This window comes from Myotis myotis, unplaced genomic scaffold (assembly GCF_014108235.1).
Source record: "Myotis myotis isolate mMyoMyo1 unplaced genomic scaffold, mMyoMyo1.p scaffold_m19_p_1, whole genome shotgun sequence".
In the NCBI taxonomy this organism is placed as follows: domain Eukaryota; kingdom Metazoa; phylum Chordata; class Mammalia; order Chiroptera; family Vespertilionidae; genus Myotis; species Myotis myotis.
Window position 1 is genome coordinate 222,785,309 of NW_023416313.1, and position 22,215 is coordinate 222,807,523.

A 22,215-nucleotide genomic window follows, 5' to 3' on the forward strand; every position below is an offset into this window, starting at 1 on the left:
AGCCCTGGGGCTTGACAGTGGGCACACCGTGGCTGACAGCCAGCCCAGGCCCCAGGCTCAGGGCTCCAGGCCACCCCCCCTATCCCCCCACCTCCACCCCCGGTTCCAATCCCAGTCCCCAGTCCCCAGTCCCCAGTCCCCGGCTCCAAACCCCAGACCCCCAGGCACCAGCCCACCGGTTCAAATCCCCTGTCCCCAGGCCCAGGCTCCAGGCTGGTGTTGCAGAGAGCAGGGCCCCGTCAGTGGCTCCAGACATCCCTCTCTAATGTCACGCCAGCTCTCCGCACCCCTGACCTCCTCGGAGCTAAGCATTGAGGGTGGCTGTGTGGCCACAGTGAGGGATGGGACCAATAAGGGCCAGCGGCCATGGGCCGGCTCCGTCTGGAGGTCGGGCTGGTCATCTCATTGCCTCGGCAGCTCCATGCTCACCTCCCAGAGGTGAGTGGCTGTATCCCCTGCACCACACCGGCCAGGGCGCCACTGACGTCTAAGGATGCAGGGAACCGACGTGGGCAGAGGACCCTCCCCGGCAGCAGAGCCCACGGCAGATGAACCAATTTGACAGCGCGGGTGTCTGAACGCCCTGCCCAGCTCGCGCGGCCCCCTGGATACTGTCGCCGAGGGCAGCTGAGAAGGCAGGAGCCGGCTGGAGACAGGGTCAGCGAGAGCCCTGAGCTGAGTCAGGACGCGTCCCTCGGACCTGGCCCCTCCAGGACCGGCTGGGGGACCAGGCACACTGCCCCCGCGCCCGCCGCCCCCCACGTGCTTGCGCGGACACAGCCCTGTTCACCTCACATCCTGTGGATTCTCGGAGAGCGACCCGCAACTTCACGTGGGGCCTGGAACCGACGGCAGGTCTCCGTCAGAAAGGCGCCTTCTCCTCTTTTCAAAAAGAAGAGGAAGCCCACCAGCAGGCGGAAACCACCGCCCGGACCCCACGTGTCACCGCGACCCCCCATCCTTGGGGTTCCTGCCGCTTTGGGGTCTCCTAAGGGGCCGGGTGTCTGGGGACAGAGGGGTCAACTGCAAGTCACAGGAGGAATGTTCCAAGGCCCTTCACGTGGCCCCCACCCACATCCCCGGGGGCTGAGATGGGGGTGGGGACACTCGGGCTCTGAGGGGCTCTTGCCCAACACCCCACCCTCAGGCGTGACGACTGGGCATGGAGACAGCTAGGTGGTTATTTGCTGCCGGGGAGCGATCGCCCCGCTATGTCTGCGTTTGGAGCCTAACGGGCGGGCCCCTGGAGTCTCTTGTTCTTGGGAAGCAGTTACAAGCCGTCCCCCACCTGCTCCTCGGCGGCCTCGCCCCATCGTGTCCCCGGGGGCTGGGTGCTCACACGCCGGGGCTTCTGGATCGGCTTGACCACAGCAGGGCTATTTGAAATGAGGGCCGCGGGCGGCAGTTCCAGACGCTCGGTCGCTGCCCCTGGAGGGGCCCTGCCCTGGGGGGAACTCCTGCTTCTGGAACGGGGGGCGCTCCGCCCCAGCCTCGCCCGCGGTGAGCCGCGCGGGGTGCCGCTCAGAAGGTGAAGGCGTACACCACCCCCACCACCACGATGTTGCCCAGCGTCGCTATGATGGCGATCCACAGCAGGACGGCGTCGTTGGAGGAGCGCGCGGGCTCCTCGGGCGGGCCCTGGCCTCCGGAGGCCGCGTGGATGTTGGTGGAGGAGTTGAAGAGGGAGTACTCGGTGCTGAAGTCCTCGTTGGGCGAGTCCATGAACGCTCCTCCCATCATGGGCAGCTGTGGGGAAGGAGAGAGAGAGTCACTGGGGCCTCGGGGCTGCGGGGGGGGGGGCACCCCAGGACACGGTCTGTCAGGCCGCCCGCGCAGTCCTCCCCCCCTCCACAGCGGGGCTGTTCAGCAGAAGGAGGGGCCTTTGGTCCCCATCTGTTCCTGCGGAGGAGACGAGGACACAGAGGTTACATAAACCTGCCCGAAGCTGGCGCCTCCTGAGAAAGGAACAGAAAGGCCTTTCAAAGGGAAATCTTCCAAGCACGAAGCCAGGCCAGCCTTCAGAGGGCGAAGCGAGAGAGAGAGAGAGAGAGAGAGAGAGAGAGAGAGAGAGAGAGAGAGAGAGCGGGCTCGGTGGGTGGTGGGCTTCGGGCCACACCCTGGGTCCACCTCCTCCCCGAGGAGCCATCCGCAGGCCCTGGCAGGGCTGCAGCCCGGCCACAACGGGACGGGCCCCGTGTGCTCCTGGGCTGTGGGTTATAAAGTTAAATTTGTACGGGAGTGAAAACATGCGTCTTGTTCCTGGCCTCCTAGGAGCCAGGAGACCAGGGCTCTGGCCCCACCGGAGCCTTGCCCCCCTCTCCGAGCCTCGCCCTCTAGGGGGTGACCCCAGGGTGAAGGCCAGTGCTCAGAAGTCCTGGCCAGGCCCTGAGACGGCAGCTGTCAGTCACAGATGGCCCAAAGCGGGGAGCCTGGAGGGCGAGGACCGTCAGATAAACCCTGACATGAAACCTCAGAGAAAAAGCTGGACACCCAGTGAAATCTGAACTCAGATAAACAGCAAAATATTTTTTTAGCACAAATATATCCCAAATTTGGTAAAAATTGATACTTGCCCAACCAGTGTGGCTCAGTGGTTGGGCGTCAGACCCATGAACCAGGAGGGCACTGGTTCCATTACAGAGCAGATCACATGCCTGGGCTGTGGGCTCGATCCCCATAAGGGGGTGCAGGAGGCAGCCGATCAAGGATTCTCTCTTATCATTGATGTTTCTATTTCTCCTCTCCCTTCCTCTCTGAAAGCAATACAAAGATATTTTTAAAAATGTATACTTATCCTTAATCAGTGCTCTGCCACTCAGGTGTAACTGGGTGTCCTGTGTTGTTATTTGCGATGAAAGCTGGCAGCCCTGGGTGGCCGACCTGAGAACCAGCTGCAACTTCGGAATCTGTGCAGGGACCACGCCCTCAGTTTGTCTGGTCAGAGCACACCAGCCGGGGGCTCTCTGGCGACCTCATTCATCAGAAAACACCAGGGCTGCCTCGAGCCAGCCTACAGACGTGGTAAGGCAATTCCTGTATCGCTACACTCTCGCGAGGTCTCCATGGCCCACACATACAGGCGGAGAGACCCGCGTGCCATCCACCCACTCAGTACTCATCCCACAGACACTGGGGATGCCAAGGGCAACCCCTGACCTCTGAGCTTGAAGGCCTCACCCTGAAAAGGAATGCAGACTGAAACACGTCATACAATGGCACCCCGTGCACTTTACGAGATGAGGAGGAGGAAGCGGCCCCACGCACACGGCAGCGTGAGTCGGGGATAATTCCTTGGGCTGAAGAGCCAGGCAGGAGGCTGGGCCCGTGCTGCCCGCTCGGGCTGTGTGACGTGGCCAAGGGACTGACCCTCTCTGGCCTCCCTTTCCCTGTCTAGAAAGAGGGTGACAGTGGGGACCACCCCGGAGGTGCTGCAGGGACGAAACGTGCTCCTGAGTCTGAAACCTGGGCCGACGGCAATGCCTAGGGCTGAGCCGCAGCTCCAAGTACCGGCCTCGCTGTCCTGGTGGGTGCCCAGGCGCCCAGGCACAGAGCCTGACTGCTGTCCACTCAGGCCTCCCGACCTGCTGTCCACTGGGGCCTCCCGACCTGCTGTCCACTCGGGGCTCCCGACCTGCTGTCTACTGGGGCCTCCCGACCTGCTGTCCACTGGGGCCTCCCGACCTGCTGTCCACTGGGGCCTCCCGACCTGCTGTCCACTGGGGCCTCCCGACCTGCTGTCCACTGGGGCCTCCCGACCTGCTGTCCACTCGGGGCTCCCGACCTGCTGTCCAGTGGGGCCTCCCAACCTGCTGTCCACTGGGGCCTCCCGACCTGCTGTCCAGTCGGGGCTCCCGACCTGCTGTCCACTCGGGGCTCCCGACCTGCTGTCCAGTCGGGGCTCCCGACCTGCTGTCCACTCGGGGCCTCCCGACCTGCTGTCCACTCGGGGCTCCTGACTTGCTGTCCACTCGGGGCCTCCCGACCTGCTGTCCAGTCGGGGCTCCCGACCTGCTGTCCACTGGGGCCTCCCGACCTGCTGTCCACTGGGGCCTCCCGACCTGCTGTCCAGTCGGGGCTCCCGACTTGCTGTCCACTGGGGCCTCCCGACCTGCTGTCCACTGGGGCCTCCCGACCTGCTGTCCAGTCGGGGCTCCCGACCTGCTGTCCAGTCGGGGCTCCCGACCTGCTGTCCACTCGGGCCTCCCGACCTGCTGTCCACTCGGGGCTCCTGACTTGCTGTCCACTGGGGCCTCCCGACCTGCTGTCCACTGGGGCCTCCCGACCTGCTGTCCACTCGGGGCTCCCGACCTGCTGTCCACTCGGGGCTCCCGACCTGCTGTCCACTCGGGGCTCCCAACCTGCTGTCCACTCGGGGCTCCCGACCTGCTGTCCACTCGGGCCTCCCGACCTGCTGTCCACTCGGGGCTCCCGACCTGCTGTCCAGTTGGGGCTCCCAACCTGCTGTCCACTCGGGCCTCCCGACCTGCTGTCCACTCGGGGCTCCCGACCTGCTGTCCAGTCGGGGCTCCCGACCTGCTGTCCACTCGGGGCCTCCCGACCTGCTGTCCACTCGGGGCTCCTGACTTGCTGTCCACTCGGGGCCTCCCGACCTGCTGTCCAGTCGGGGCTCCCGACTTGCTGTCCACTGGGGCCTCCCGACCTGCTGTCCACTGGGGCCTCCCGACCTGCTGTCCAGTCGGGGCTCCCGACTTGCTGTCCACTGGGGCCTCCCGACCTGCTGTCCAGTCGGGGCTCCCGACCTGCTGTCCAGTCGGGGCTCCCGACCTGCTGTCCACTCGGGGCTCCCGACCTGCTGTCCACTCGGGGCCTCCCGACCTGCTGTCCACTCGGGGCCTCCCGATCTGCTGTCCACTCGGGGCTCCCGACCTGCTGTCCACTCGGGGCTCCTGACCTGCTGTCCACTCGGGGCTCCCGACCTGCTGTCCACTCGGGGCCTCCCCCTTGTGGAGCTCTTTGTATTTTCTCCATTTCCCACTTTTGGACCTTGTTAATTCAATTTTTATTTTTAAAAATTTGTTTTTATTGATTTCAGAGAAGAAGGGAGAGGGGGAGAGAGAGAGAAATATCAACGATGAGAGAATCATTGATCAGCTGTCTTCTACACACACCACACTGGGGATTGAACCCACAACCTGGGCACGTGCCCTGACCGGGGATTGAACCGTGACCTCCAGGTTCATAGGCTGACGCTCAACCACTGAGCCACGCAGGCCAGGCTGGATCTGGTTAATTTTAAATGAATTCCATTGGGAACAAGAGGAAAGAAGTGGACGTTCCCCAGAAGATAAAGGGCAATCCAGGGCGATCCCCTGACCAGGTCTGCAGGTGAGGGCGGAGCCTCAGGGGAGAGGCAGGCAGGGCTTCCATTGCTGCCTCACTGGTCAGCACAGGCTCCTGGAACAGGGGTGGGGGTAAGTTGGGGGGGTGTTGGACCACCCTGCAGCCTGCTGGCGCTGACATGGCCTCGGCCTGCGGATGCAGGAGGGAGGGACCACAGGGCCGGGAGGGGCAGATGCCCCCCAGGAGGACAGGCAGTCCTGGCTCCAGGCCCCGCTGTGCCTGCTGGATGGGCCTCTGCTGGGTCTGCTTCCTGTCTAAACAGTGAGGATTTCAGTCCAGACCCAGGGGATCCACAGGAAGAAGTGAAAACGCACTGAAAAGGCCTTTGGCGCCTGCCAGGGAGGGGGGAGCCCAGCAGAGAGCAGCTAGGACCCCTGCACAAGGCACCGGGTCTGGGCCTCGCCTGGGCAGCCAGCGGAGTGGGCTGGAGGGAGCAGAAACCCTGACGAGAGGCAGGCGGGCATCCTGGGCCTCCCTCCTTATCCCCCAGTTCCCACGGCCAAAGCCCTAGAGGACCCCCTCTTTCTCCACAGAGGACTGAGAGGACAGGCTCCTGGGGCGGAGAGTTTGGGGGGGAATCTCCAATTTCTTTCCTTTTTCTCTTTTCTCTCTGCAGCCCCTCCCCAAGGTTAGCCTCAGCCGCTGGGCTGCCCTTCCGTGGCAGCAATGGTGGCAGGTCCCGGGACCCTAAAATGCAAGAGAAAGCCTCGCTCTGGCCAGAGGAGCGGAGGAAAGGGCCCCATCACTGGAAGAGTGGGGGCGTTCCCCTGCCTTTGCTCTTTTCTCTCCTGTTTGCCCCGTGGGCATGTGGCAGGACAGAGCCCTGAGACAGGCAGTGCGGGAGAATGGAGTTGACAGAAACACGGACTTTCTAGCCGGAGGGCCGGGACAAAAGGCCCCTGGGAGCAGTGCCCGGGAAGGGGGTGGGGCGGGGAAGCTGGCAAAGGGGACCCTGCTGGGTGTATGAACCTGCACAGGGTCTGGGCTCGCTCCAAGCCACGTGCGCAGGGGAGCCCCCAAAGACGGGCGTCGTGAAGGCTCCGAGAACGGAGCTAAGACACACCTGCCCAGGCCCAGACACACCCACACACCCAAGCCAGAGCCCAGGCTGCCAGTCGGAACTGTCCCTGGGACCATGGTGGGCAGGACGGAGGCAAAAATATCCTGAAAAAAGGAATCTCCAAGTGGTTTCACTGGCAAATTCCACCAAAAATGTAAGGAAGGGTCATACCAATTCTGCACAGTCTCTCCCGGAAAGTAGAAGAGGACACTTTCCACCTCATTTTACGGAACACTTCCCACATTGCGCTGATGATGCCGGCATCGCCCGGCCCCGAAATCAAAGACCAGCATCGCCCGGCCCCGAAGTCCAAGGTCTGACAGGAAACGGCAGATCACTGTCCCGATGACACACAGACGAAAAGTAGACACAGATATTGGCAAAGAGAATCCAATATTTCTAAAATATATAAAATGGATGCAGGCTGCCTCCACATACAACAATCAATTGCTGTGATTCACCCACCACACTAGCAGAAGTCAGAGGGAGCCATGCATGGTCACATCGATAGATGCAGAAAACGCACTTGACAGAACTAAACACACATTCCTGGTAAAAACTCTTAGCAAACTATACCTGGAAGGGCGCTCCCCAAATCTGATGAAGAACATCTACAAAAACAACAAACAGCCCAGAGCTAACATCATACTTAAAATATATTAAAAATGAATGGTATTTCTATATGCAAGCAATAAACAATTGGAATTCATAAAAAGTCCTAATTACAAGAGCACCAACATATAAAACAGTAAGTATAAATGTAACAAAATATGTATGTGATCTATATCCTACAAATAATAAAATATTGATGAAATAAATCAAAGAATAGCTAAATAAATGCAGAGAAATACCGTGGTCATAAGCTGGAAGATTTGATGTTAAGATGTGAATGCTTCCCCCGTTGGTGTCTGGATTCAACACCACCCTAATGAAAATCCTAGCAGGAATTTTTATACATACAGACAAGATGGTTCCAACGTATATATGCAAATCTAGCCAACATGGTTAGAAAAAGAACAGCAAAGTAGATGAACTAAGAGGACTTTATTTCAAGACTTACTATAGAGCTACGTTATCCCAGCAGTAGAAGGTACACAGATCAGTGGAACGGAGAAAAGGGCCCAGAAATAGAGTCAGCTAAATATGGTCAATTGATTTTTTTTTGTTTTTATTTTTTGTTGTTGCTAATCCTCACTCAAGGATATTTTTCTATTGATTTTTTAGAGAGAGTGGAAGGGAGAGGGAGAGACAGAGAGAAACATCGATGTGAGAAAGACACATCGATTGGTTGCCTCCTGCATGCACCCCAACCAGGGTCCGGGAACCTGAAACCAAGGTATGTGCCCTTAACCAGAATCGAACCCGAGACCCTTCAGTCCATGGGCCAGCACTCTATCCACTGAGCCACGCTGTCCAGGGCCAATTGATTTTTTTTTTTTAATTGTGGTTGGAGGCTTAAGATACTGCTCTCCATCCCACAGAGCACAGGACAGCCCCTGACAACGCAGAATTACCCAGCCCCAAAGGTCAGTGTGAACGAGGGGAGAGGCCCTCGCCCCCACCTGCTGCTCCTGGCAGTGGGATTCTTGCGATATCCCCAGAAAAAGAATTTTCGGAGACTTGCGCAGGAGAGGAGTGATTTTTATTTCTGTGGAATCGAACCTGAGTTTCCAAGGTGTCCTTTCCCTCCGTCTGGCCGAGGAAGAAGCCCAGTTAGCCTCCATCGGGGCTAAGATCAGAGCCAGGGTCCCGCATTTCCTTTCCGTGTCTGCACGGTCCAATCCGGCACCAGGCTCGCTTAATTAGTGCTCTCCCTGCCGTCTATCGGTCCATTGCACGAGGGGTCCACAGGCCCACATGACTATGGAGGAAACACGGGTGAATGCAAGGAAGCCGAGAGAGAGAGAGAGAGAGAGAGAGAGAGAGAGAGAGAGAGAGAGAGAGAGAGCGCGCTCCTTTGTTTAGGAGCTTATGTATTCCCAAATTTTCCTGAGTTTGTCATGGCCATGCCGAATCTGGCCAATGATCTTTGTTCCCAGGTGTGACTGACAGATGGTGCCTTCTCTCTGTCACCCCAACATTACTGGGCATGTGTCTGTCTCCCCTTTGTTGGACCCCAGTGTTCTGCATAGGCCATGGTTCTCTGGGGAGCGCAAAGTTGCAGCTTCCCAGTGAAGCTGCCCAAACGATGAGCCCATACTGCCTGGCTTCCCCCTCTGCTCCTTTCCCATAACCAGCTGGTTACCACGGTATCAGCGATGGTGCGCAGGCTGGGAAATCCTGATTTTTATGAGGCTCAAAACCGGCAAAACCGGCGTCAGATCAGGATACTAGTTGCCCCTGGGGGGATGGTGAAATCTGGGAAGAGGCAGGAGGGGGTTCCTGGGTGGGGGGCTGGAGGGCTGGCTAGGTTCTGATCTGGGTCCTGGTTACACAGGGACTTGGAGGAACTGCACGAGCTGCACACGGTCCTGTGTTTATTATACGTCAGCAGTTTCCTTTAAGAAGATGCAGGGAGCCTGGCTGGGTGAGGCTCAGTGGTTCGACCCAGGAACCAGGAGGTCACCGGTTCCATTCCCAATCAGGGCACATGCCTGGGTTGCGGGCTCGATCCCCAGTGAGGGGTGTACAGGAGGCAGCCGATCAACTATTCTCTCTCATCATTGATGTTTCTATCTCCCTTCTTCTCTGAAATCAATAATAAAAGTATATAAATACTAGAGGCCCGGCGCAGAAATTCGTGCATGGGTACAGTCCCTAGGCCTGGCCTGCGATCAGGGCCATCTTCCCCAGCTGCCCACAGCTGGCCCCGTCCCCTGTCACCACCCACCCCTGGTTCCCTGTTTGCCATTGGGTGATCAGTGCCTGACGGCTGAAGGAAGGGACCAAGAGGTCGGCTGTTCCCACCTGCACGCCAGCCCGCTCCTCCCCCGCTCCGCCGCAATGGGTGGCCATCAGGCAATTGGAGCCTGCCGGCGGAGAAAGGAACCAAGAGGTGGCAGTGCGACTCATAGTGACTGGTCCAGCAGTCGTTCTGCCGTTAGGGTCAATTTGCATATTACCCTTTTATTATATAGGATTTTTAAATCAAGTCTGCACTGTGCTCCACAGGAACCCTGCCTGTTGGAGAGAAATCATCTCAGAAGCAAAGAGATCTGAGTGCCTGGACGTGAACCGGCCCAGGGCACCACGGGGTCGTGCTGACAGCCCAACAGCGGAGAGGAGAGCGCACTACAATCCTCTGTGGAAACCCTGGTCCGATCCAGCCTGGAAAAGGGATCTGGGCCTGTCCCCGGGGGACGTGGCAAGGGGGCCCTGAGAGGCCCCCAACGCTCCCCAGCGGCTGGAGGGAGCCGGGAGCGGGAGTTTCCTAAGAGGAGGTTGAAAGGCCTCCTCTCCCATCGGAAAGGACAGCCCTGGTGTCTCAGAAGGTGCCTGCTGCCCTCTGCCTGTGGCGGCGGAGGTCGCGCTGCCTGCTGCCCGCTGCCCATGGCGGCTGGGGTCGTGCTGCCAGCTTTTGCAGCAGCAGAGGAGAAAGAAGAGAAGACAGACAAAGGGCGATACCAAGATCCATTGGTCTTTTGGGCTGTTTTTCTTTCCTGATTCACTGGGAAGAATCAGAGACTGTGATGCTCGTCACAGGGTGGGAGGGGACAGGAGGGGGCTGGGGTTCAGCCAGGTGCGAAGGCACGGTCGGTCGGTCCCCACGGATGGATAGGCAGCCACAGACGTGCTAGCTCACCCACACCCAGGTCCTCCCTGACCTGGGCCAGCACCCCGCCCGCCCTGCAGTGGGCAGGAGGTCAGAGATGATGTGGGCACAGTGGGCAGTGGGTGACTTGCTGGAGAGAGCGGGGAGCAGATGAAAGCTGCCTGAGAGGGCTTTTGACTTCACACCACACTGAAGGCCCGGGGTAGCTGGGTAGAGGATTCACCTCCAGGGAGCGAAGAGGGATGTGCTTCCGAGATAGAAATGAAGTATTAGAATAATTGTCCCGCGGAGGATTAGTGAGAACGCGTGGCATTATTCTTTCTACGCGCCCTGCTCACCCACCATCTGCTATGTACCGGGTACATGGTGGCTAATGAGTTCTACTTCAAAGAAAACACAGTGTCTCATACACACACACACACACTCATATCTATCACTGAGCCCAGATGTCTGTGACGCCCGGCCCTACCAATTTGCTATTTGTCAAAGACTTAAAGCAAACAGCTCCTCAAGTGAACTTATGGCCTGAAATATGGGGCAACCACACTCATGCTCAATGGTGACAAATAAAACCAAACCCCACGAATCCAGCAGAGAGGACGTGCAGGGCAAGTGACTGGGCCGTCTGTGTTCCACGTGTGATTTGGCTCCCAAGGAGCTGTGTGACTGCGGACCAATCCATCACCTTCTCTGAGCCTTGCTTTTCTCATCGGTAAAATGGGCTGATATCGCCCTAAGCGGTTTGGCTGAGCAGATAGAGCGTCGGCCTGCGGACTGAAGGGTCCCAGGTTCGATTCCGGTCAAGGGCATGTACCTGGGTTGCGGGCACATCCCCAGTAGGGAGTGTGCAAGAGGCAGCTGAATTGATGTTTCTCTCATCGATGTTTCTAACTCTGTATCCCTCTCCCTCTCCCTTCCTCTCTGTAAAAAATCAATAAAAAATATATTTTTAAAAAATGGGCTGATATCACCTCCCGCACCAGGATGCTATGAGGACTCAGGATGCCGACAGATGTAAACACCTGAGCTCAAGGCTTGCACGGGGCCCTGCACCCGGTGGATAAGAACTGAACAAGCTGCCACAGTTCCCAGCGCTGCCACGATCGGCAGAAGTAGCAGTGGCCGGTGGCGGTGTCTGTGCTGTCACTCCTCCCCGACGTGCCGCTCTGGGAGAAACAGGCTCACACCGTGGGCTCATGAACTCGCTATTCTCCTTCCAGCTCCAGTGTGGCAGCGACTGAACGAAGTAAGTGGGTCAAAGAATGAAGACGGAGTGTGGCACAAAGGCCCTTGTGGATCAGCCTGGTCATTCTGTGGCCTGGGCACCTTCGCTCCCCAGCCCTGGAGGGGTTCGTCCCCAGAGGGCCCAGCATCTGTCTCACTGTCGACAGGACAGTCCCTCCCCCAGCCCCCAGCAGGCTGCTTCCCACACCCTGACGGCCGCACTCACTTCAACTAGCCATGACCCATCCGCTGCGGCCCAGCTCTGGCACCTGGGCCCTGGGCGCGGCCCCAGCCTGGTCTCACTGCTCCCACCTGGGGGACCTTGGGCCAGACCCTCAGTTTCCTCCTCTGTGAAACGGGCGTGTGATAGACAGCACCGCCCTCGCAGAGTGGTGGCGGCACAGGGCCTTGCAATGTGTCAATATGTCATTACGTTGAATACCTTAAACTTATACAACGCTATATGTCAACTATAGCTCCATAAACCTGGGGAGGAGAGGGGGAGAAAAACTTCCAAAGTACAGGAAGCTCCCAAACCCTAAGCACAAGAAACATGGAGAAAAGGATAGGAAGGCACATGTAGTCAGCATGCTCCAAGTCCCTAAAGAGAACGCTGTAAGAGCAGCCAAAGGGAAAAAAGACACATTGTGTCCAGAAGAATAAAAGAAGGACGACAGCAGATATCTCACAGGCAACAATGCAAGTGGGAAGATGGTGGAGTAATATATTCAAAATATCGAAAAACAAACCATCAACCTAGAATGTGATGCCCAGTAAAAACAAAAAACAAAAAATACCAACCCCTCCCCCGAAAAAAACTTTCAAAAATGAAAGCCAAAAAAGGTTTTTCCCCAGATATATAAAAGCCAAAAGAATCCACCACCAGCACTTCTGCATTACTAGAAATGTTAAAGTCTGTTAGGCAGGAAAAGCATACTACTGTGTGGAGATATGAATCTATACAATGGAGTAAAGAACATTGGAAATAATAACCACAGGAGAAAATATATAAGATTTCTTTCTTACTATTTAAATCTCATTAAAAGATAATTGACTTCTAATAAGCGTAATAATGTAGTGTAAGGTTAGTAACATATGTAGAAGTGAAACTTGTAACAATACTAGCACAAAAGCTGAGAGAGGAGAAATAGACATATCTATAATAATAAAAGCATAATATGCTAATTAGACCGGACGTCCTTCCTGACAAAGCCAGGGCTGCAGCCATGGGATGGAGGCAGCTGCCAGGGCTGTGAGGGAGGGATCCAGGCAGCCACTGCGGCTGCGAAGGCCTACTCTTGCACGAATATCGTGCATCGGGCCTCTAGTATAAGGTCCTTGCACCACATGTGTGAAGAGAAACAACACCATTTGTGATAGGTTATGATAAACTATTTATTCAGACATAAACTCTGAATCCGAAAGCATCCACTAAAATAACAAAACGAAGAGCTACAGCTAGTAAGTCAAGAGGATAGGGCATGAAATAAAAATTTCTCAACCCAAAAGAAGGCAGAGAAAGAGAAAAAAGAAAACAAAGAACTAATGGGACCAATAAAGCAAACAATGAGATAGTAGATTTAAACCCAATTACAGAAACACATCACATTAAATGTAAATGGGTTAAATATTCCAATCAGGAGGTGGAGATGGTCAGATTAGATTTTAAAAATAAGCTGAAGTGGCACAGAGATCTGGGTTTGAATTTTAGTTGTATGCCCTGGGCAAGTGCCTCTGCCTCTCTAAGCCTCAGTTTCCTCATCTGTAAAACGGGTCTTAAGATGGTCTATTCCATGGAGCTCTCAAGGATTTAGTGAGATTCGGTGTACTGTTCAACAGAGAGCCTGCCTCATACCCCTGAGTATTTGATACATGGCAGCTATGATAAGAAGGTACACCTTGAGGGGATAGAATGGAGCGAGAGCGAACAGGGGTGGGTTTCCATCATCTCAGAGTAGGAGGAGTGGGGGTGGGTTCAGACCCCTCCCCCGGCAGAGCAGGGCTGAGCACACAGTGGGCGCTCTAAAACGGCAGTCGCCAACCTTTCAGACCTCATGGACCACCAGCGGTCCGCGGACCCCCGGTTGGCAACCGCTGCTCTAAAACACACTCACGTTTTTAATTGGAGACTGGCAATCCGCCTCCAGACGCCCCAGTTTTCGTAGCTCCGTGGGATACAATTACTGCAAGTCAGACGGAAAGCCTTGGCTCTTAAAATCCCATCTGAAAATCTGGTCCAAAAAGGCACTACAGCAGCGGTTCTCAACCTTCCTAATGCTGCGACCCTTTAATACAGTTCCTCATGTTGTGGGGACCCCCAACCATAAAATTATTTTCGTTGCTACTTCATAACTGTAATTTTGCTACTGTTATGAATCATAATGCAAATATCTGATATGCAGGATGTATTTTCATTGTGACAAATTGAACATAATGAAAGCATAGTGATTCATCACAAAAACAATATGTACTTATATATGTGTTTTCCGACGGTCTTAGGTGACCCTTGTGAAAGGGTCCTTCGACCCCCGAAGGGGTCGCGACCCACAGGTTGAGAACCGCTGCTCTACAGAGTTGTACTTTTTCCTTCACTGCTCATCACAGCCCTGCAAACATGTAGCCCTCTATTCTCTCCCCAGGCCGGGCTAATTAGAATGATAAAATATTTAAATATCTTCAATGGCTAAAAACATGTGAGAGGACAGACAATTAGTACTGCAGTGATAGCGCTTGCTCTGGCAGAAAGGAGCAGCCGGGCTGGGAGACGTTCTCTGAGCAGCGGGTAGCTGGGCTCCTCAGATCTGCTCTCTGGGCAGCGCCGGGTCCCTCTGGGAGGAGACTCCGCCTGCTGCTTTCTCGCAGAAATCCTGGAAGGATCCCACAGCCCGCGTGGAGGCAGGACCACTCCCAGAGACAGCACAATCCCTTCTTCAGCACCGGCAGATGTCCCCTGTGTTTTTCTTCCCTCCGTGAAGATGATTAAAATGCAAATGAGCTGAGAGCTTCCAAAGAGCCAGAGGGAGGGAGGGATGGAGAAAGGGGGGCTGAGGGAGGAGGAGGGGTCAGCTATGCTGAGACCACACATGTTGTCTTTCAGAAAGGCCCACCCAATGTCCACATAATGCTCCCGGGCTGACCACGTCCTCCCACCAGCAGGGCCAGGGTTCTAAGAGGGGGGCCGAGGGGAGGGGTGGGGAGAGGCAGGGAGGGGTGCCCGCTCTGCAAACCCAGCAAGCCTCCTTCTATGTCTCCTGCAGGTTGTGATCCCGCCACTCCCACCTGCCTCCTCCTCCACCGCCCGCCTCCTCCTCCCTTCCACCCGCCTGCTCCTCCACTGTGTCCCACAGCGCGCCCTCCTCCATAGGCAGGGAACCGCCTCACCAGGGGCGCACAGCAGGCTGACCACATGGACCTGCCACTGTGGAGGTCAAACTGTCAGCGAGCAGCAGCTTCCCCCGTGCAGCCTAACAAAGGTGCGCCACCTCCTTCGCGGTCATTTCCTTCTCTCCAGACCTGGCTGTTCGCGACAGGTTCTGTCCGGCTCCGTCCACCGCTGCCCAGTCTCTAGAGATGACACTGCAGCCCCAGCTCACACACCTGCTCGGCTGGGGCCACGGAGCAGCCAGGCCCCAAAGCCGGCTGCCACCATTCCACTGTTCCCTCCCTCCTGGACCCAGGCCGCGCCCACATCAAGGGGGAGATCTGATCTGCCCCCTCCCCTCACCGTCCCCCACCCCCACCCCCAAGCCTCAGCGCTCCCTTGACCAAAAGAAAGTGAAGTCAGCAACACTCGGGGACTCCCAAGGCGGGTCCTAAGGAGTTTGGCAGCGTCCACCTGGGAATGCTTTAGGGCGGGGGCAGGGCCACAGGAGTGCAGAGACCCCGAGGCCGCCTCTGGGACACTCGCAGGACGAAACCAAGTGGCGAGCAAGGTGTCCCCCCCAGTCCGGGTCCCGCAAAATACAGATTATTGCTGTGAGCCGCTAAGTCACCCAACGGATACAGTAACTGAAACAGCTCGCCTCACAGCTGGCTGGTTTGTTAAAAGAAATTAATTGGCTGCCAGGATGTGAAAATCCAGACTGCGCACACAAATCCAACTTTCCGTTTTCTGGAAATCCTGGAAGAAGCCGCGGCCGGCCTGTGTGTCTGCAGGGCGGAGCGGAGCTGGGCTCAGGGCTGCGCGGCCCCTCCAGGCCAGGCCCTGCTCTGCGAGTCCCCCAGCCCCTCGCCCCTTGCTCCAGCCCATGGAGTCACCTGCCTGCGCGCCCCCATCCCCCTCCCCCGCACCCTGGTTTCATCTCCGCCCCTTCCCCACCCTTGGCCCAACCACATGGGTACCTCCAACCCCCACCCCCAACAGGAGACACTATTCCCAGCCCAGGCCCACTTCGAGCCTCTGCCCATGCTTTCCCTCCACATGGAACGCCTCCCTTTGTGTATTTAATGGCTGTGCCTCCTGTAAACTCAGTCCAGGAGCCTTCCCTGACCCGGGAGCTGGGCTGGTGCCCCCTTGGGGCTCCCAGGGCACCTGGGTTGACCTCCACCTTGCCATGGATCGGGCGCACAGCAGGGCCTGTGACCCCCTGGTCCCCAGCACTCCAAGCGGAGAGGGCCTGGCTTAGTAGGGAGACATTTTCTGAGTTTTGTCCCCATTTCACAGGTGATGAAACTGAGGCTGAGACAAGTGATCTGTCTACTGCTTCTCTAAGACCAGTGGCTAGACCCTGTTATGGGTTGAACCGTGTCTCCCAGAAAGGCATGCGGCGTCCTAACTCCTGGGACCTGGGAACGCTGAAAATGGGATCGCTCAGCTATCACCCAGCTGAGATGAGTCACGAGGGCGGCTCTCACCCAGCAGGGCTGGTGTCCACACAGGAAGAGCGCTGAGTGACGATGGAGGCAGAGGGTGGAGGGATGTGTCTACGAGCAGGAAGGCGAGGGCTGCCGGCAGCGCTATGGAGCTAGGAGAGAGGCATGGAGTGCGCGCCCCCTGCAGCCCACAGAGGCCTTGGCCGTGGACCTGGATTCCGCCTTCTAGCCGGCAGAACTGGGAGAGATTAAATGTCTGCTGTTTGAAGCCACTCAGCTGTGTCCCCTGCTTCAGCAGACCTCTTTAACGACTTGTTTAAAATGCACACAAGCCCAACGCTGTGTGTACCTAGCAGGATCCATAAGTCCTGAAGCTGACCCGTGGGGGTCCCTGGTTACCTCACTGCTCCCCGCCCCGCATCTGGACTGCTCCTCGAGGTGGTAGGTGACACGAAAGGATGACCCAGTGGTTAGCAGATGGGGCTCCCCTCCTGGCCCCTCTGCCTCGTGGCCGAGCCCCCCTAGCTCTCCATCTCCTCCTGTCCATGCCGGGGGGGACAGTAATGGTACCCACCCCGACACAGGTTTCCCACCAGCAGCAGGTGTGGAGGGAGGGAGGGAGAACCTTCATTCTGGAGCGAGTTCCCAGGTTCTGTTATCCTGGCCCTGAAGTAGCTGGATCGATGCTGGCGTGGCTTCCAGGTGCCATATGACTTTCATGACCTAAAGGAACCAAAGGGCCACGGATCTGCCCCATCCTGCGAGGGGAGGGGCAGCCCTGCAGGAAGGAGGGTTTAAGCTCCGGTCTCCACCTACAGGGAACACTGGCATCACCTGGGGAGTGGGAAGGAATACTGACGCTCACTCCCAGACCCGGCTCCCAGGGAGTGTCTGGGGCGGGCCGGGCAGCAGGACTCTTAGACGCTCCCAGGGGGTTCCAGTGGCCGCAGCAGCTGGGCACTCCTGGGCCCAGGCGAGCTTGTTCCACAGGGGGCCACACAGGAAAATGTGAGCGGCACTCCTGGCCTGGGGTCCGTCCCCGCGCTGGCCCAGCCCACAGTAGGCTCCTTACGTGTTCATCCCCTTCCTGTAGCGTGGAGGTCGCATTCCTCGCGTGATGGTGGACTCCCTCAGAGCGAGCGTCCCCAGAGTCCCCGGAGGGAGCTGCAGGCTTCCTACCAGCTACCCCCGGGGGTCCCCCGCCACTCCCACGGCCTTCTCCTGGCCAAGGAAGCCACTGAGGCCAGCCCGGATTTAGGGGGAAAGGATGAGATTGCCGCCCCCCCTTATGTGGGGGCAGCATGCACTTCCAGGAGGGAGGGAAGGGATGAAGGGGGCCGTCTGTGGAGAGGAGCTACCCACCAATGACAGGGATTTGGGACTCAGTCCTCACAGTCTGTGGTTCTCTAGCCCCCTGGGGCCTGGCTAGCCGCCCCCTGACCACCGCTGGCCACACAGACACAGACACTCCTGCTTACTGCCCAACCCTCCGGAGTCTCCAGGGCCTCAGGGACTGTGTGGGGTGGGTAGGTGTGTCCAGCCTCGAGGAGGTGAGTGGGGCCCGTGAGCCAAGTGTTCACAGCTCCAGTGCCACGGCCGCCTCTAAGCCGGACACAGCTGGACCTGTACCCCTAGTGCCTGCCGCACCGAGGACGCACGGCCTAAGAGGATTAGCCAGATAACGGATGTGCACCCTGTACATCCAAGAGGGGTGTCTCTGTAATCCTGGCTTTCGAGAGGGAAATCTTTCTGAAATAGCTTATATCCCCTGGGCCTTTAAAAAAACAACACATAATTTTTACTAATTTCAGAGAGTAAGGGAGATGGAGAGAGAGAGATAGAAACATCAGTGATGAGAGAGAATCATTCATCGGCTGCCTCATGCACACCCCCCACTGGGGATCAAGCCCACAATCCAGGCATGTGCCCTGACCGGGAATCGAACCATGACCTCCTGGTTCATAGGTCAATGCTCAACCACTGAGCCATGCCAGCCATGTTCATGCATCTTGTCTGGCCCTCATCCAAGCATCTAACAGGCCCCCCTGGGCCTTTCAAAGGACACAGACAAGAATCACACAACATTCTGAAGGGGAGGAGGCTTGGTTGGGGTTCACTCGGGTCTGGGTTCTTTGGCTCAGTCAGTCAGTCAAACTGGTGTGCGCCCTGACTTCACTCACCCTGCGCTTGGTCCTCTATGGCAGCGGTCACCAACCTTTCGGACCACCGGTTGGCGACCGCTGCTCTAAGGGACTAAGGTTTTCCACAACCACTGCCTCAGCCTCCACCAGTCCCTGCTCCGCGACCTGCAGTGGCTCCCACTGCCCACTGATTCCAGTGGACGTCTCACCCCACCTGTCGGCGCCTCGGTGACCCGGCCCTGGCCCTCTCTTCCAGCTCCTGCGCCCCTACCCTGAGTGCCTGCTGGGCCTCCCTCCTGCCGGCCTCTGCCTAGGACGCCCTCTTTCCCGGGCCCACGGGGGAACCTTACCTGCTCTCCTCCATCAGAGCCTGCACCCTCACAGTCCCGATGAGGCAGGTGTGTGGGAGGAGAGCCTTTGGCACCTCAAGTTCACTGTCTTTTCCTGAGAATGGCTTTTCATGCTCATGCATCTTGTCTGGCCCTCATCCAAGCATCTAACAGATACCTGTGGAAGACCTACTATGTGACAGCCACCCTGGTCACCCCTGCGGGGGATGGCCTGGCTCACCATTTCTCCACTACCTGGGAGTACCCAGAATGCAACTCTGCCCCCAGCATCCCGTCTCCATGCCTGACACAGAGCTTGGCCCGAGGCAGGTACTCAACACCTGCTGAGCACGTGGATGGAGGCACGACCACCTGTCCGCCAAACGGCTCGCTGCCGATGTGTGGGGACAGGCCTCGGTCACCCACACCTGGTGGTCACTGCATGCCCAGAGCACGTTGGCCAAGCGCGGTTAATGCCACAGGAGTAAGAGTTCCTGCCCCATAGGACAGGGCAGCACCAGAACGCCACCCCGAAGACTGCACGGCATTGTGGTCAGACCACTTCCGGGGGGAAGGTGAGATGAGCCATCCTTAATCACGTCTGCCCTGTGCCCGACACTGTCCTCAGGGAGCAGCCACGCGGTGGAAACCTGGGTGAGCACCAGCCTAGCTCCCAGGCCCAGGTTGGAAACCCAGCTCTTTTGGGTCGTGTTGAAGTTTGATCTCCTGACCTGTAAAAGGGCAGCCGCGCCTGGGTCAGACTCATAAGGGTTCACAGTGAGGAAGCGCGCGGGGCGCGGGTCCGTCACGCAGCAGCTGCTCAACAAACCCCAGGTCTCCCCGCGCCCCCCATCCCTGCTTGGGTGGCACTGCTCCTTGCCCCACGCGCAGGGCTGAGCGTGGAATAAATGCGCCACATGAAACCGGGAGCGTAAACAAAAAAGAACCCAACCTCTGTGCAGGCTCAGCCTATGGGAGCTAAACAGCCCTCTGTTTATTTTGTCCTGTTACCATAGCAACTCATGATGCTCCAGCCAGCCCCAGGGTTTGCAGAGATCGATTTATTTTTTTAATCTGAGAAATGCCAGCTGTTCAGGGGGACCCAGAGGGGAACTCCTGGTCCCTCTGGAAATAAATCCACGGATGCCACCTGTTACCAGGTAGCCAAAGTCACCACTGTAAGATGGTGTCCACACGACAATATTTTAAACGTGGGTTTAGAAATAGGAGACAGAGAAGTCAGTGGGAAAAGGCCAGCATCGCTCGTGGAGCAATCAGCATCAGGGAAAACTTGTCCAGAGGCTGCCGGGAACTGGCTCTGGGTTCTCTGGAGCCAATTTGGGGGTTCTGCCTCCTTTCGTGCCTGCATCTGGGGACTCTCTGTCCCTTCAGCCTGGATTTTACTGTTACTTCTAAAAATATATTCCTTTATGGAATTCAGAGGGGAGGGGAGAGGGAGAGAGAGATAGAAGCATCAATGATGAGAGGGAACCACGGATCGCCTGCCTCCTGCACGCCCCACACTGGGGATCGAGCCCACAACCGAGGCACGTGCCCTGACGGGGAATCAAACCATGACCTCCAGGTTCATAGGTCGACGCTCAACCCCTGAGCCACGCCGACCGGGCTTTACCGTTACTTTTTAAACAGGCTTCCACCACAGCCAAGTTTGGGGGGAAAGAAAAGTGTCCCCTCAAACTCCCACCCTGCAAAATGAAACAGCAGCAAGTGGGCGCGCCACACGCCCAGAGCACAGAGGGGGGCCTCGGTGGCCTCCTGCCTCTGAGCTCCCAGCCTAACCAACCTTACCACGGTGCAGGGTCTGAATTTGGTACCTCGGACCCATTTTCCCAGGCCAAGCGAGGCCCTTCCCTGGAGCCAGACCGGCCCTGGGCTCAGAACGGTCACTCAGCTAGAGAAGTGTGTGTGTGGGGGGGGGGGGGGGGGGCGTTCTGGGTGGAGCCGGAAGGCACAGACAGAAGATCCCTGACCTCAGGGCTCCAGGGGTTCTCCGGAGGCAGAGAGCAAGCCATGGGAAGTCGCCTGCGTTCCCTGCCCGCAACCTGTTCTGCATCAGGGGAGAGTTATGGTCTCGTGGGCTCTGCTGGCTACAGACTCAGCACAAAACCAACAGGATAAAACCATCGCTGTGCGTGGCGCCTGGCGGGTCACAAAGCAGTTTCGGGCTCGCTCTGGTCTCGGCTTAAAGAGGAGAAAAGGAGGTGGGGGTGGTGGCAACGGACAGACTACCTGGCGCCTCCGGAAGACACACAATGGGGAAGCGCGAGGTTGCTCGCCCCCCAGAGGCACACACTGGGCTGCTCGGCCTTGAAGGGCTCCAGGGTCACTCCCCCGCCAGAGGAACAGCAGGTGGTGGTTGGGGGGGTGGACAGGGAGGGGGCCACGCGCACTGCCCAGGCCCTTCGCAGCCTGGGCACAGGGAACCCAGCGAGGTCTGGGCACCTGGCCCGCCCACCCCGGGGACGGGAGCTCGCCATCTGGGACGCGCGCACCAGGTGGGGATGCGGGGCGCTGGACAAAGGACCGGGACGTGGACCCCGCGCTGGCGACTGGCGCCACCGCCCGGCCCGGCCCCTCCCGGCGCTCAGCACCATGAGGAGGGCGAGGCCACAGCCCAGACTCGGTGGCCTGGGCGCGAGAAGGCGTTACCTGCGCGGCCATGAAGGAGAGATCCATGGTGTCGGCTGCCGGGGCCGCCCTGCCGCCCGCGCCGGAGTCTTCGCTGTTGCTGCGGGTCCGGCCGGCGCACAGCTGCCGGGAGCGGCCGAGCAGCGCGCAGGGGTCCCGGGTCCGCAGCTACGGTGGGCGCGGCCTGAGCAGTGTCCCCGCGGCGGCGCGTCCCCCGCCCGATCGCCCCGGGGCTGCTCTGCGCTCTCGGCTCCAGACGGCAACTGTGCGGCGGGCGCGGGGATACAGCGCGGCGCGGGGCGGGGCGGGGCGGGGCGGGGTTGGTGGTGGACCGGGTGCCCCTGCACGTGACCACGTCCAGACACACCCCCGAGGGCGGGGCGGCGGAACCCCTGAGCATTCACAATCTTTTCTCCGCGTGGGCCCGAAGGAGAAACTGAGGCCTGAGGTTACCGAGCTGGTTGGTGCTGGAACCGGCCTTGAACCCCAGTCCAGGGCTCTTAGTGCCCCCCAACCCCGGCCCGGGCCGTTGAGCCCAGCCCATCACGGTGGCGGCGAGCAGGGCTTTCCTGGGCCTGGCAGGCCTTCCCAGACTGGAAGACCACGGTCTTGGTGACCGATCTTGGGCTGCCAGCTCCGCCACAGGGTCCAGCGCGCTGGGCCTGGAACTGGGCAGAAGGAAGTTCGGGTCCCAGCCCCGCTCTTTTGTGCGCTCCGGCCAAGATACTGTCTTTCTGAGCCTGGGCCTCCTCGTGTGCAGAATGAAGACAACAGAACCCGAGGATTAAAGGACAGAATGTACCTGACACGTAGTGTCTTCAAGAAATGTGAGCTCTGCCTCGCCAGCGCGGCTCAGCGGTTGAGCTTCGGCCTATGAACCAGGAGGTCACTGTTGGATTCCCAGCCAGGGCACATGCCTGGGTTGTG

At 58.1% G+C, this 22,215-nt stretch overlaps 1 protein-coding gene across 1 annotated transcript; it reads right to left on the bottom strand.

The window, feature by feature from the left end:
• Nucleotides 1-129: 129 nt before the first annotated feature.
• CUNH14orf132 (chromosome unknown C14orf132 homolog) lies at nucleotides 130-21,582 on the bottom strand. Its single transcript, XM_036317816.1, has 2 exons — nucleotides 21,310-21,582; nucleotides 130-1,746 (listed from the first exon to the last, which is right to left on the bottom strand). The coding sequence occupies exons 1-2, from the start codon at nucleotides 21,334-21,336 to the stop codon at nucleotides 1,522-1,524; spliced, it is 252 nt and encodes an 83-aa protein (XP_036173709.1). The 5' UTR covers nucleotides 21,337-21,582; the 3' UTR covers nucleotides 130-1,521.
• Nucleotides 21,583-22,215: the final 633 nt, after the last annotated feature.

Excerpts from the sequence above, each read along its gene's own strand:
- CUNH14orf132 (XM_036317816.1), bottom strand. The coding sequence starts at position 21,336 with ATGGATCTCTCCTTCATGGCCGCGCAG. Across the intron at positions 1,747-21,309 it reads TCTCCTTCATGGCCGCGCAG|CTGCCCATGATGGGAGGAGC; the intron begins GTAACGCCTTCT and ends CCTTCCCCACAG.